General features: G+C 40.6%; 1 protein-coding gene across 1 annotated transcript; it reads right to left on the reverse strand.

Moving 5' to 3' along the window:
* Window positions 1-10,338: 10,338 nt before the first annotated feature.
* LOC102298126 (hepatocyte nuclear factor 3-beta) lies at window positions 10,339-13,741 on the reverse strand. Its single transcript, XM_005929874.2, has 2 exons — window positions 13,446-13,741; window positions 10,339-11,496 (listed from the first exon to the last, which is right to left on the reverse strand). The coding sequence occupies exons 1-2, from the start codon at window positions 13,518-13,520 to the stop codon at window positions 10,429-10,431; spliced, it is 1,143 nt and encodes a 380-aa protein (XP_005929936.1). The 5' UTR covers window positions 13,521-13,741; the 3' UTR covers window positions 10,339-10,428.
* Between the last annotated feature and the right edge of the window lie 2,727 nt (window positions 13,742-16,468).

Here is a 16,468-nt window from a genome sequence, read left to right on the forward strand (position 1 = left end):
TTTCAATTTTTAAATATACTCTCTTAGCCATCTATAGCTGGTGACTGACTACAGGAGACAGTGGGTGTCTCTCATTCCTGTTATCATCTCGTACTCTGACTGTCATGGGAGGTTTTGGTAAAGCAGATCACCTGAACATTTAAGCCTTTAAAGACTGGCCTACATGTTCGCACACCTTCCACCTTCTTCACACTTCTTTGCCATTGTTTACAACATTTGGATGGTGGCGGGTGGACTCCTAAGTTTGCACCCACAGACACAGATTCCTCCTAATTAGTCCAAAGTAACAGTCTAATAAAACATCAAAGCTGAACCAAAAACTTTTTGATATTCATTACTGCACCACACGCACATTATCTGTCACATAATTATGTTAAAATGTTCCAATAGGCACTGGAAGAAATATACTCCAGTGTTGATGTCTATCAATCCAAGCAGCCATGATCCCAAAATTTTAAGCCTGTTGGGCTGAAAAAGAAGCTGCCCACGGAGACCCAGAAATATGCTATATTTTGTTTTTGTTTCGTTTTTATAGCAGGCTGTAAACGTGTTTATTTGACATTTTGACACAGGCGTCTGTGGGAAATGACTCGCAAGTCACTGTTGGAGCCAGCGTAAAGTGGACATTGGAGGAACTGCACTACACCCCTGATTCTAGTACTGAACTGAAGTCATTTGCACATTTAGAAACAGATGTTTCAGAGGCTGAAACAATAGATGATAGTTCAAAATAAAACACATAAAATAAATAAGCCAAGTAAAAAAATATCCAAAAATAAAATAACAAAGTCTGTTTTAAACTGCAAAGAAGAAAAGTGGGTTTTCTGTTGTTGAAGCTTCTGCAGGAAGCATAAATTGGCCTGCAGCTCTCTGTGTTTTCACGCAGCATTTGGAGCATTTCCTGTAACGTCTTTCACTCTTGTATGTGCTTTGTCCTGGAAGGCCACCGCATACATCGCATCAGATCACAGTCAACATGACAGCTTTGGGCTTTTGACCCCTGAAGCCAACATGAGACCCTGCAGATCCTCGTCGCCTATGTTGAGCCGCTGAGCAAAGCAGAGCAAAGATCACGATTAACCGTCTTAAAAACCTGCTGCCTTTTGTAGACGGACGCAGCCTCGGGTGATCCGGCTGTTGCCGTGCTCTCTGCTGAGGCGAGAGGAACCCGCCGAGCAAATACAGGTGGCTGGAAGTCAGGGACGGTGGACAAAATTGAGATCTGTCTTTTCTTGTTGAAAAGTGTCCTTTGTTTCTTCAAGTCCTTTATTTGACACTTCACTCCTGCAATCCTGGTTTTATTCGCACATTTGGTGTGTGGCACCCATTTAAAGTATGTTTTTCAAAAACTCAGCTTCCACGCTGCGCTCCTTTTTCAAACCTGAAAGCTTGGTCCACCTTTTATATACAGTCTTTTTGCGTTCTCGTTCACTTTTGGTCCGACACCTAATGTGATATCGCCATCTTAGTGTTGTTCCATCAGAGCAACTAACTGTGATGTGATGTCACAGACTCATGCTCTGCAGCAGGACTTTCTGTTTAGTTTTACACCTTTAGCTTTCGTTGTTTTTCTTTCATTTTGCCAGTTAAATCTCATTTTTCTTTCGCACTTTAGCCCACCCCTGCATACTTCTGGTCTGCACCACCACTTGTGACAGGTTGTCAGAAAGGTTTGGCTTTTAGACTTTCTGGCAGAAACATTTTCAATCAGAAAAACTTTCAGAAGTCAGGTGTGCTGAAATAAGCAGTACAAGGAGCAGATTGTGGTGGATAAATAGCTCCATTTCACACAGAAGACTGAGGTTTGTGTCCTGTGTAAAGCCAGAAGTCAGTGCTTATTATTTCTAGACCTGGTTTACTTATATAATTATTTTAATATGTAATATTTTCAGTTGCAGTTTGGTTTGATTTGTTATGGATTGTAAAGGTTAAAGTCTCATATGCTTGGGGAAGATTATGCCAAACACAGTGCATCTGCTGCATTGCCTATTTTGCCTCCATCTCCACATTTTACCGGTTTTCAAAGTTTCATACACAGAGATATCAGATTGTGCATTAAGTGAGGGAATTTTCACCATTTTTAATTGATATCTAACAACAACTGACACCACACGACCTCACACTGACCGCCAGCAGCACAGCATCATGTCCCTCCACCTCACATGCTCAGACACCCTTAATAAACCAAATAAATCTGTCCCCGAACTTTTAGAAGAGACGTGTCTGCTGGTCTTCACCCCGTCTGTAGTGTTTTTCTCCTGAGTGTGTTTTGGAAGCCGGTCGCAGGCCCGATAAAGCTGAGCGCAAATATGAGGAAGATGTGGAGGTTTGCTCAGTGTACACATGCTCAGACAACAGCAGAAGAGGCTCGGCCGAGAAGCAGCGGTCCGAGGAGGCAAAGGAGACAAAGAGATGAAACCAGGCTCTGAATTTGGGCAAATGAACCCAAACTCAGAAACAAAGAAGCAGCACACGAGTCTTTAAATTTCCCTCCAGATCGCCATCAACGCTGAAAACTGTCAGGATGTAGAGGAATGACTTCTGCAGGAGTGCTTTGTAGGACTGTAAAAAGAAGATAAAGGGATTTAAAGGGACCACAAAAAAAACCAAATATTAAACAATTTTGTTCTGAAACAAGGTGTTGTTAAATGAAGTTAAGGGGTTTTTCACAAGAGATAATCCCTTTTAGTGGATTAACAGCCTTAAAGTGCTGCAAACGGACTCGACACACTCTAAGAAATCAGATACTGTATATAAAAGATGCACATGCCTGTGACCACTGATTTGTGGATGTTTTGGTCATTACCCTTTTTTTTCTTTTTTCTGAGCCAGAGGTGGAGTGCTAAATACTTAAAAGGTCTGTACCTCACAGAAAGCCATAAATTAATACAGTACTGTGCAAAAGTGCTGAGCCACCCTTCACATCTTTACATTTTAGAGGAAAAATGGGAAATATGGGCAGCGATTCATTGAAACATTGCGTTTTTCTATCCAGGTATGCTTCTACTGCATTGGCAGTGTGTTTGGGATGGTTGTCATGCTGAAAAATTAAACTGTTGCCAATCACATGTTTTCCAGATAGTATTGCACATAACTGCACATTTCTGTGTTCATAGTTCCAGAAGTTTTGACTTGATCTTCCACACTGCCGACTGAAATACAGCTCAAATCGTCAGAGCCTCTACTTTTTTTTCCCAGATGACTGCAGACTCTCACTGGTGGATCTCTTTCCTGACCTCCTCCTTTTCCTGTGGGTACAAAAATATATTTTTTATTCTGTCAAACTGAGTCAGCTTTGAGATTTCTCATTATGTTATCTCAGTTATGTGTCTGAAGATGCATTTTAAATTATTTAATATTCTTTGTTAAGTTTTCTGCTATGTGTTGACACAAGACTGGTTGGTCCAGTGAGTTTGGTGCCTTTGTTACGCTTGAATGATTCACAGGTCAGTGTTAAGTGGCTTAACAAACAAAAGCATTGATCTGAAAGGTACGAAGACTAGAATGAAAACGAGTGAAGAAGCAGCCTGACAGAGAAAATCTTTCACTGACCTTCAGAAAACCTGAAGAACTCTTCCTCCAAACCGCTTTTACAAAATTACAAGAAAGATTGGCTCCTCGGAAACTAAATATAAAGAAATAGGGGCTGGCTCAAGACATTGCAGTTATTTCATTAATTCATGGAGGTAAGGTCTAACAGATACTGGTAGGTGACAGGCAGCTGTCACCTGTCCGTCAATGTGAACACAATCCCTCCCAGCAAATACTGTCCCATAGATTTGTTTGTCAAAAGCAGAAGCCTAAAATATTTGAAAATAAAGGTCAAATGAGCTAAGTAGTGCAATGCTACTAAACTTTCATATTTTATTCATTAAATATTTGCTATTTTTTGTAAATGAGTGTAATATTTGGTACCAAAAAAGCCCCAGCATTTATGTCTTGGAGCGTTTGCTCAGGACTGTAGGAATAATTGTGCATACAGAGCTTACGTTAGGACATCTCTTATATGTATGCATGTGTGTGTATGGGTGGTAAACGCTCCTTGTCCAAACACAGCATCGCTGGCTAAGCTCTGACCTCGAGGCGCTCGGCATGCAGCCTTCCCATTATTCCTGGTCAGAAAGAGGTCATTATTATTCATAACGCGCTGATTGCTTTTCTTACGCAAACAGAGATGCTCAGCAAGGCGGCGAGTCTGATGAAGCCCCTCATCACATCCCATAACACCTCATCACACCTCAGCAGCAGCCTTTGTTTATGAGAAGTGACCATCGTTTTCCTTTTAAATTTCCAGTGACGCTGAATTTCCATGTGGATCTGCATGTTTTTCCTTTACCTTTTCTGCCATCAGGGAAAAAACAACCTTTGACATCTGCAGATTAAATCTGACCTTTCGATACAACTTTTCATTGTGGAATTATTGTGATTAGATGTCAAGAAAAGACTTCCAGTCAACAGTTTATTCAGCATCCAGTTGTTTTCTGGGTTGTTATTTGGTGAGTTTGAGAATAAGATTGTGGTTTTGGTTTCAAGCACATCAAAGTGGACATATTCTGCTCATTTGCACCTTTAAAATCATGCAAAGCTGCCCCTGTAAAGCTCAAAATAATCCTTCCTATCTTATACTTGGCCTTGGTGCTGCCCCTTAGCTGATCCTGTCTCTTTTAGCTCCTCCCCTTTTGAACTAATTTTGATCTGATTGGCTGCCCCTCACTAACAGCGCTGTTAAAAATCAGGTGGGCGGGACTTTTGTGCTCACAGTTGTGTATCTGAGCTGATCATAGGCTGATATCGTTCAAGCCAAGAATACAAAACAGATAATAATAATGGAGTGGATTGATATAGCGCTTTCCTAGGCATCCAAAGCGCTTTACAATGCCACTATTCATTCACACACTGGTGGAGGAAGCTACAGTTGTAGCCACAGCTGCCCTGGGGCAGACTGACAGAAGCGAGGCTGCCATATCGCGCCATCGGCCCCTCTGGCCAACACCACTAGGCAAGTAGGGTAAAGTGTCTTGCCCAAGGACACAACGACCAGGACAGAGCGCCCAAGGATCGAACCGGCGACCTTCCGGTTACAGATGCGATTCCCAACCCCTTGAGCCACGATCGCCCCAGACAATGCTTACTGCAGTTATTTATAGATTATTGATTAATTTATGGATTAATAAAAAGAATCCCAGTCTGGATGTTTACATGTTTACTGGATTAATTCATCTCCCTCATCCATAGTCTTAATTAAAGAGTTTGTGTTCTTCATGTTAATTTATTGGTGGTTTTGGGGAGGGTATTTTTTATGGCGTAGCTTTGCACACACCTTAAAAATGTTACACCTAAACACTGTTTTTCTCTCCTTTGTGCTTCACTGATGATGCTTTAAAGATTCATATTAAAGTTTTACGACCAGATACTGAAGCTGAAACTGTGTCACCAGAAATGTAAAGAGCTTTGTCTTAAAAATGAAACTTCACGCAGGATCAGCAGGCACCAATCCCGTGTGAAGTTAATAAGCAACCTGCAGTGTCTGTAGACGGCTTTTCTCCTAAACCTTTGCAGACAGCTCATGAAAACCTCGCCGGTGTCGTTTCACTCTTTTCTTCTGACACCTCCACCTTCAGAGACAGCCTGGTGTGTCCCTCTTCCAGCACACAACCTGTGTTTTACAATCAGAGTCAATATGATTGGCCCAGAGGTGCGGCAAGCTATTTTTTTTAAAGACTAACCTATATTGCTCAGGTCAGCTTTGTTTGATTTCGCAACAACTAAACTCTTACAACAGGTAGAGGCAGGCACCAGTCACACCGGCGCACAATTAAACAAACACACTGATTTCCGTGTCAAATATTCAATGCACACGGATGGAGTCTTGACCTTGTTTGAAGCTGTAAGTCATGCAAAATGGCCCGCTTTAGTCTTTGAAGATATTGTTTACTCATGGCTTTGTGCACAGAGTGAAGCTGCAGGATTTTAAACTGTAAATGAACCACATTCATACGGAGCTTTTAAAGAGCTTTCAGTCAGTTCTTTAAAAATACTTGGAGCTGTTTTCAGACTTCTTTTTTTTATTGTTGTTTTTTTTGCCACAGTCCATTTCTAATCATTGCCAATAAGAAAAGGATCCAAATTAATTTTTTTTAATAAAATAAAATAAATTCATTACACAAAAAGCAGAGTTTGTTATATTTCTGTTCATTAATTACATTTATTAGCCACAGCTTCACTCCACATGTTTCCCCTGGATATCTGCAGTGGCTCGATGCCCACCAGAGACGCAGCTCTGGAAACAGATAGGTGACTACAAAAGGAAGCTTTGGTACAGAAGGACAAGTGGTACAAATGTGCTTTGGGGGTTTCGTCCAAAATGAAAGCCACAACAGTTCTAGTTAATCTATTAGACTGAGTTCCTCTTGTGTACATTCTTATTTCTGAAGTATTCGGCTGGTAAAATAAACCTTGGAGGACACCGCCATGGGCTCTTTATCCAAACTATCTATAAAAACAATTGAAAAGACCACTAAAACTGATGAACTGACTCATCCTGATGCTTAGTAACTCATAAATGATATAAAGCATACATCACACCCCGCACACCACAGCGTCTTTATTTGGAGATGGCGAAGCATCGTTCTGCATATATTTTCATATTAATGAGGGAAAACTGATCTCCTTCTCTTTGCAAGCTAAGTTCAAATTGATATGACTATAAAGTACACAGAGACAAAATGCTGACATTAAAAAAAATAAAAAAGGATAATTAATGTGCTGACTGGAAGAAAATTGATTTTTTTTTTTCTAAAAGGAACTCGATAGCTAAAGAAGAAAATGTACACAGTCTACAGGGTTGGGTTTGTTTGTTTGTTTTGTTGTTTGTTTGTGGAGATGATCCATTTACACTGTGGAGCGTCCTTCTGCATCAGCTGAAATATTACTGAAGCTCTGTTACTGTCAGCAAACTCGTCCTTTTGTGGCTTTTGGAATGTTTGGACAGTAAAATCAGACCTTGAGACATTGAGGAATATTTTCCATATTTTTACAACATTTAATAAACTGATTAAAATGATTGATCAAGAAAATAATCAGCACTGTTTTCTTGTTTGTGTTCTATTTTTTGGCTGGAGTTCTGGAACCTGGCAGCTTTAAATTTCATAAACTCGGGTGATTTATTAATTACCAAAACAGCTGCAGCCTGGTTTCCAGTGAGTCTGTACAATATATGTGACCAATGATACCGCAATAATATTCATTTTTAATGGATTTTATTATGTTGTTTGTGCTATGTACAGAAGATAAACAATTAAAAACGAAAAGAAAATGTCAAACAGAAGATTTAGATCTCAGTGGAGATGCAGGGAACACCTAGAAAATTAAAAAAAAGAAGAAGCTGAGTTTTTATAAGCACAACAACAGTAAACAATAACAACAACAACGTCTCCAATATGTGAAGGTCTTTTCCTTACACAGGGTTTTTCCCAAAAAACATCTAAAGGTTTATTAGAACATTTTTTTAAGTAAGTAAAAATGATTTATTTTTCTAATCTTGTTAGTTTGCTTACTAATTTTAGGAAGAAGTCACCTGACCTTTTTGTTGTCAGTCTGCCTCAATTTGCATTACACCTCCAAACCCTAATCCTAAACCTCGGGGTTATTGTATAGTTTTTTTTTTATTAGAGTCAGTTGGATCTTTTTTTCATTGATTGCCAACACCTTGTGGAATAATTTTAAACATTAAACACTCTGATGTGTAATTTAGGATTAGGATAATTGAGACATCACAGGGTTAAATTCCAGGAGTTTATACATGAAAACAAATGACTTCACCATTTGAGCGGGTGTGATGTGCACATTAAAACAGATTATTACCCAAACAAAAGACAAAACATCATCCTGATATTAAACAGAGCTGAACTGGCTCTTTACACTCTGCCTCTCACATCAGGAGCGAAGCAAACATGACAGAGGACGCAGAGTGAAGCGTGAATATGTGTGTTGGCTCAGCAGGAACAATAGGAAACAAGATTATTTAAAGACAGTAGAGGAGCCTTCCCCCTACGCACACCATACAAACAAGCTGAAAATGTGCAAAGTGATGCATAAAAATTCACCAGAATACAGAAAATGAAAAACCCTCACTGAATGTCGTCACTCCTACTCTGCCATATGTTTTCACATCAGTCCTTAACCTGTTGTAGTTTTTTAAATTTCATGTATAAACATGTGCGTTCAATTTTTTTTAAAGCATTCGGCTTATTTGAGCCAGAATGTCTTTGTGCTGAATAACTGTTTTCTTGACTGTGACCATGTGACCCGTGCAGCCTGTTATCTGCAGTTCAACATCACTTCTGTGTGACATTAATGTGCTTTAAGAGGAGAGCTTGTCACCTTTTCATGAGCTATTGTTCCAGTTGTTATCTGCTTTTATGTTATCTGTGACCCTGCGGGTGTCAATCAAGCCATTTAGTGCTAAATGCTGCCTCAGAGTTTACTCACAGTCTTTATCTCAGTAACACGTTTTGCACCTTTAAGGATACTGCAGCTCAGCTCCCCCTCTGTCGTATTCCTGTTAGGCAGAAGATATTTGTATCCTTTATAATTTAGTGTCTTGATATACAAAAACTGACATAAAAAAGTTGCATTCATTTAATAAACACCTCAAAAGTATTTATTGATTTACTTCTAAAAGCAGACTTTAATAGACTTACTTTGATCACTTTAACTTTTTAAAAATTATTTATGCATTAGTGTTTAAATCTACTGTACTTTTTTACATTAAATTAAACATTTTATCTTATTCTGTTTCATTTTTAGGCTAATGTGTAGTTTTCTGTTTGAGTTTAATATTCTGCTTGTGCTTGTCTGTAAAGCGTGTTTAATTATATAGGTTATTTGGAGATGGGCTGGCATTTGTGCAGATTTTTTTCTAGTATTATTGACTCCTTAATGCTTCATATGCCTCACATTTGAACCTGAAGCTTCCTTAGAGAAACCAAACATAACCTCAGACGCATGTGTTTGTATTGTAGTAAGAAGCCGAAGAACCCAGAGAAGAAGAAGAAAGGGAGAACAAAGACCCGAGGAAGATTTGACGGTGTAGAATTGATATTTCACCTAATTTGGTTTTGTATTTGGACAAACACGGGCTACATCCTGACATTCCACCTTAAAAATTAAGAAAAAATGTACAAATATGCATATTTTACTGCTTGGGAAAGTGTGTGCATCATTTTAGTCCTCAAAAAGGTGCACATAATCACCTTGAGGTCCAATAATCTAACCGAAAACAATTATTAAAATCATTTTGGTCACACTCCAGTTTTATATCTGTAAATACATAATAATTGTATTTTACCAAAAAGCAAAACAACCTGAAATCTTTCTCTTCTTTAACTCTGGAGCTACAAAAGGACAAATCATTCCCACTCATACTTTTTGGAATTAAAAGAAGCTCCACTGTGAATCTTTACTTTTAATTTTCACACCTGTGTAGCCATGCTGGCATCACCACTCCTGAAACAGCAGCACACTTTAGAGAAAACCTAAGATGTTACACACCCCTGAGGAGTACATTTGTGTATGTTATATTTGTTGCTATGCTGGGATCATCTGTTACAGACTTCTGAGCACAAATGTTTGATGAGCCAGAGCCAACATCTTCAGGAAGACACTCATGTGAAACAAGAATCTCGAGAATCTTTTTTTACCTTTCAAAACGACTTTGTCTGCCAAAGCAGGAACACTGAGATCCTGCTTTGTCTTCCATAACCTGTAGAACATTCATTTATTCTCAATTTTATGTAAATACTGAGATTTTTAAATAATATTTTGGACTAATGATGAAGAATTATGCAATTGTAAGTCATAAATGGAGAATTGTGGAAAAATATACAACCTCATTGCAGGAAAATATAAATGCATGTGTGCAGGCCTCCACTAGCATTTACAAAGGATCTTCCAGGATGTTGTGAGCTCCTAATCTTCTCCACATAAATGTTCCTTAAAGAGTCCTCAAAGTGAGAAAGATGGATTCATATGGAGAGGTTTTCCTAAAGTCATCCTCAGAATAGCTTGAAAGTATCTGATGTTACATGGAAGGTTTTTAAAAATTCTGTTTAATAGAGTCCTGGCACACCTCTGGTCTCCTTCCTCTCTGTTAATTGTGTTATTCTGTTGTGCTTAGATATAGGTATACACACAAAGAAGTCAAATTTAAGGGAAAACAAACCTTATAAGTAATTTTTTTGGCTGCTTGAGTGGGTCCCGTTGTCCTGTCCGGTTTAACCTTTGTGAATTTTCAGCTGAATAAAAACGACACAACAAAGATTTCATATGAAGCTTTTTATCAGATGGATGAAAAACAGGGGAATTGCCCTTTATCACATTTACAAATGTACAGATCAGAGTTTTTGCAGTGGGGAGTCCGGCGGGGCCTCAGGAGGAGTTCATTATGGGCCTGCCGTACACGCCGTGATAGTACCCGCTGTCGCTGTGCACGGGCTCCAGGCCGGGTTTGGCCGCCATCAGAGCCCCGGACACCGGGCAGCCGTAACCTCCGTACTGCACCACCGGCTCCAGCTTGTGGTGCTGCGGCTCCGACATGAGGTTGTTGATGGAGAATGGGTGGTTGAAGGAGTAGTGGGTGTGGTAGGGGTCCGTTTTCAGGTGCGCGGCCTCGTGCAGCAGCAGCGGGTGCGGGTGGTGCGAGAGCAGGTGCTGCGTGTGTGTGAGCGGGGAGGGCACGCGCACGGGGCTTGAGGCTGGCGGTTCTCCTCGGTGGGGTTTGAGGTCGGCGCCCTTTCCGTCAGATGACTGAGGTGACGATGAGGAGGAGGAGGAGGAGGGCGGGGAGTCCGAGCCTCTGCCTGGCGCTCCGGCCTCACAGCCCGGCTCGCTGTCCAACTTCTTCCCGCACTTAAAGCGCTTCTGCCGCCGCAGGTAGCAGCCGTTCTCGAACATGTTCCCGGAATCCGGGTGCAGCGTCCAGAACGAGCCCTTCCCCGGCTTGTCAGGCGCGCGCGGCACCTTGATGAAGCAGTCGTTGAAGGAGAGCGAGTGGCGGATGGAGTTCTGCCAGCGCTGCTGGTTCTGACGGTAGAACGGGAACAGGTCCATGATCCACTGGTAGATCTCGTTGAGCGTCAGCATCTTGCTGCCGGACTGCTGGATCGCCATGGTGATCAGAGAGATGTACGAGTACGGCGGCTTGGCGTGCGTGTAGCTGCGCCGGTAGGCCTTGGACTCCCGTGGTCTGATGGCGCAGGCCTGCCCGTACACCTGGCTCATCACCGGCACGTTCCCGTACGGCGGCGGGCTCATGGGGCTCATACTGGGCGGCAGCGCGGCGGCCCCGGCGCTCTGCGTCATTCCGGAGGCCACCGAAGAGCCGCTCACCCCGACCGGGTGGCTCACGTAATGCGCGTTCATGTGGCCGGTGGCCGTCATGCCAGGCGTGCCCATGTAGGTGCTCATGGAGTTCATGTTGGCCGCTGGGGGGTAACACTGCGACACAGAGAAAGCCAATTAACATTAATTAATGCACGAGGACACACACACACACACACACACACACACACACACACACACACACACACACACACACACACACTGAGTTTAATCCCTAAATAATTTAATTTAATTTAAAGTTAATAGCCTGATAATGTCGCATAAATACACAATAATAAACCCAGCGGATTTATTTCAGCCTGACACAAAGATCAGAGTCAGAAAAGACCAAAACAGGCCAAAAAAGAGCGGAATAATTCGTTCTTGATCCGTGCTACGATCAGTGTTCTGTCACTGATCGTAAAGTCTAAAAATAGTGAAATGAGTGAAAAAAGGAGGCTGGAAACTTGAAAAATACACATAAAAACTCCAATAAAGCGTCACAGGCGCAGAGATAAAAATACACCAAAGCTTTTGATTAGTTTCAAATAACTGATCGGAAGTTATTTAAAACAGTGAAAACTGCTCACCACGAGATTCTGATTATTATAATAAAGACTAAGACTAACTTTCTGTTTGATTTTCCAATCACCCAGTTTAACAGTATCCATGTTTTTAGGGTTTCTAATACACCTGTATTCCTCTGTCTAATTCATCCATAACTCCTGTTATTAAAGATATTAATTGAGCTGTATTTGCTATAATCCGAGTCCGTCCATGTCTTTAAATCTATAAGCACGCACATCCTTGTAAAGGCTGCTTTCACTCTGTGGTTTTCTTGTTGAAGGTGAAGTCCAAACCTTCCACTTTACCTGTCTGTGACGTGTTTATACTTTATTTATTGTATTTTTTTTTAAATAGACCCGAGCTCACGCGCAGGGTGTGGGGACTACTGGTGATGTTCAATAAATCACTAATGCAACTTTTAGAGGGGACAGTTTTATTTGAATAGAACAAAATTATCACGAGAACTACAATTTTTAAAAAGAAGGTTTTTCACTTTAGATGTATAAACATTTTATTCAGCAAAAACGTCCAAGGAAATTATTTTTCTAACTAGAATAAAATCTTTTTTTTCTTTTTGTTTTTAAAAAAATACATTTTTAGATAAATATTCCACATTTATTTTTCTTATTTTATTCTCTTGTTAACTGATTTTAACGCTTTTGTTTTATTAACCCAAATTCTTTGTGAATTAAAATCAGTTACACAGAGTTTTAACAGGAAGTCAAAGCGCTTGTTAAAATCTGTCCCTCAAGAATGAAAAGCTTGTGTGAAATTTCGTAAATCCTGCAGAAAAATAAAGGTGACGTTTAATCGCGTAAAAACGTACATTTTGCCCGTGTGTGTCCTCGTCCTCGCTGGCAGCTGCAGCCATTTTTCTATTGCTCGGTGTTTGTTTTGCAGTTATGATCGAATCTAAAGCAGGTATCGTTTTTAAGTGTTAGTTACAGTTTAGATTATTTGACACAGCCGAGTACTGAAGGTCAAACAGCCTTCCGATTTTCGCTTTAACTACCTGGATTTCTAAGAACAAACTAGATCCCAGTTTAACAAATTCTACTGCAAATATTTACTTAGTTTACTTAAAATGAAAAACATGGCTCCTTGTTTTTACTTGAAATCCAGCCGAAGAGTGGCTCCTTTGACAAACTTAACATGCTCGAAAACGACTTTAAAAAATCTTTAATCTCTAATTTTATTAAACTAAACTTTAGCCTACACTCAGTAATACTAATAACTGGTTATACTTTTATATGAAACATTCAAACTGTGCGTAAACGTCTGGGGTAAATTGTGTAGGCTCGGTACAGCTGAGCCTCTCAGATTCCAGCTCAGATCCTGTAAGTGACCCTCAGTTATCGTTTTTCCATCACTGAGATTTTCCGGCCGTGATCGGGTTTTATCTGCCTCCTCTGCAGCGAAACCTCTGCCTCTGATCGATATTTAACCAATAAGCCAACGTCCCCACTGACTGATAACACCCACGGGTGAAATTCACGGACCTCGGGCTCTGCGTAGTAGTAGCTGCTGCTCCAGTCCGGATGCTCGTGTCCCTCCATTTTAACGGCGCTCAGCATCGTGCACGCTCCAGCTCCAGATTCATCCAAACAGCTCCACGCAAGGCTGGAAAACAACCACGTGAACCCCACCTGTCCTCAGCTGGCAGCCGGTACCGGGCCGCTGGATCCCGCCTGTCTGTTTATCACCGGAGCTGCTGCCTCTCACCTGTGCGCGCACTGTGGCCGGCGGACGGTTTGTGCGCACTGAGCGTCTGCGACACCTGCTGCTCGCTGCTGCGCAGCCGCTGTCCAATCAGCCGCCTGCATCCCAGGGCCGGGTAATAAACACCCCGAGGGGGGTTGGTACGTATGCTCAGCTGGCCCCTGTAGGAGGCTCACAGCAGATTCAGGTTTACTTTTGACTCTCAAAAAATAATTAAAAGTGAAAAGACCAAATCTGCCGCACAGTCCACTAGCAACGAAATGGACAGAATCAGATCCACAGATTCACAGATAGCTTTAAAGATTTTTCTTACCTTCTGTAACTCATTTCATGCATCAAAATGATCACTATTACACCTTTTTTCTGTTTTACACCTAAGGTGTGTTTTCTTTTTCAGTCTCATCTTCAACTTTTGTTTGGTTACATTTTGCCATAAAATTGGTTTGTGTTACGTTCTGTATTTTTATTTTTTTGTAAACATTTCAAATTTCATTTAAAACATTTAAAACGTCTCTTTCAACAGAGTGATAAGCTAGCATAAAGTTAGCAGCATCTAAGCACAGAGTATTAACATTGTTGAAGTATTAAGATATAGGAGTTACATTACAGATGCATATAACAAATCCAAAGGGGCAAAAAATGAGAGCAGGGAACTCGGGTGCAGGGCAGTAAAGCATGAGGCCATCTCTGGTACATGCAGAGGAAAACCAGGGGTCACTGTATTGTATAAGCACTGGATGGAAGCTTTTCTTGTGAAGGTGGTCTGACCAAAATACATTTTTCTGTCTTTATGATATAAAGGATGTGGTAGTTTGTTTAGTATGTATAATTTCAACTAAGAATCCTCAAGAATTTAGATTTACATACAGTGGTTTTAAATACCAAAATGATGCCAGTTAATATCATAATCCTCATGTTTACAATTCAAGGCCGAGGGACCAGATCAGGCCTCTATGAATCCAGAATCATGAAGCTTGAGGTTCTCACAAAATCTTGGCCCACCTATACGCAGAGTGGAAATACACATTTTTCTTTCATTTTAAGAATAATGCATGTCTCAAATGTAGTTTATGAAGCTCAAAAAGCTGTAGGAGTGATAAAACACAAAATGTGCTGGTTCCAGAGAGGCTGATCTTTAATGTCTTTATATAACCGTGAAATATGAACCTTTCCCTTTGTGTGAAGGTGTTTAGTTCCCGGCAGAGTGGAGACTGCCCGGGATCTCCTCCTTCCTTTTCAGCTGCAGGGTTCACTGTTTGTGCGCTGACAGTGTGTGTTTACCTGCCAGTGAATCTGAAAGGATAGCCGGCACACACAGCCGAGGTGAAGGAACAAGAGAAGCTGGACCACCATGCTCTCTGCACACAGCCGCTGTTTTATCTTCTGTGGCCATCAAACATGACCGCAAATATTTCCCTTCATTTGTCGGTTGCACATGAAGACCGAGAGGGGGTCGAAGTGTTTATCAAAGCTGTGACACAACGAAGGGCTTCCCTCACCTGCACAGGATCACGAAAAGTATTTACAAGTCATAAGTTATGGATTAAACATTGACTGAAGACTTTAAAGAGGCTTCAGATACAACAGAGGAAGACTTAACGAAGAATCAGTGGGCATGAAAATTTGCAAAATCTTTATTATTAGCTTTAGATCTTTTATTTAAACAGGTAGTCTCATTGAAAATCGAGAGTTACCTTACTAAAAGTCACTTTATACATTATCATAAAATAAGAAAAACACACACAAGATTCTTTACAGGTACGAACCTTTAAAATGTCCCAGTTTTTTTTATTTTTCTCTCACTGAAAACTTCACCTCCACATGAACAGAGTCAGCGTTTTGGGATTTCCTTACCTGGATGATTGAGCGTGAAAGATATTTTTTTATTTTGCATCCTGAGTTAAGATGGGCAAGTATGGGGAGAACATGGAACTACCACCTGTCTAGAGATCCTCATGGGGAATAAATGATGAAAAATAGCTGTGATTTATTGATTTGTTATAAATATTTTATTTTCATCAGCTAAAAATGATAATACTCCTTACTCTGCATCCACAGCCTCCAAATTCTTGACACAGGAAACAAACAGAGATGTTGTGTGCTTGATTGGCTCTTCATTACCCACCATACATATAACAATAATCTGAATGTTGTGATTTTTTTTAAATTGGCATCACCTCCTGACCCTGCTATAAATTCAGCGACAAAACAGATAGAAACAGATTATTCTTTACTTCTTCTGACTACACCCAGCTCCCAAACATTATCCATGAACACTCTGTGTTTATTTGTGTGCATGAGTTCAGCAGGTCTCTGTCCTCCTGCCAGTCTGTGCTCTGTGTTGAAGGACACATCAGCTCCTAAAATGCATCACGAGGGCAGCAAAGAGAGAAGACTCCAAGAGGAGCTATAACTGGGGAAAGTGTGTCCTTTTCAAAAGTGTTTTTACCTTTAAGTATCACTAAATCATAACCACAACTGAGATATACGAACCACGGAGAGAGGAGGAGTCTTTAAACAACTTGTCCTTCATATTCTTACATTTCTGCCTTCCAGCATTTGTCTGTGTGCCCGTGATTACAAAAGTTGTTTTTTTTTTATCTTCTCACATTGTGCCATGTAGTGAATTTAAATAACAGAAGTCCTATGGAAAAAATGTTATGATCACATCTGTATAATGAAAAAATTTCACATCATATTTAACTGACATTCATTATTATCAGGATGTCCAAAAAACTCACTGAAAAGCCTTCAGCTAATCCAAAATGCTGCAGCAAGAGTACTGACAGGGACTAGAAAGAGA

This window comes from Haplochromis burtoni, unplaced genomic scaffold (genome assembly GCF_018398535.1).
Source record: "Haplochromis burtoni strain Fernald_Lab_line unplaced genomic scaffold, NCSU_Asbu1 Contig_126, whole genome shotgun sequence".
NCBI classification, from domain to species: Eukaryota; Metazoa; Chordata; class Actinopteri; order Cichliformes; family Cichlidae; genus Haplochromis; species Haplochromis burtoni.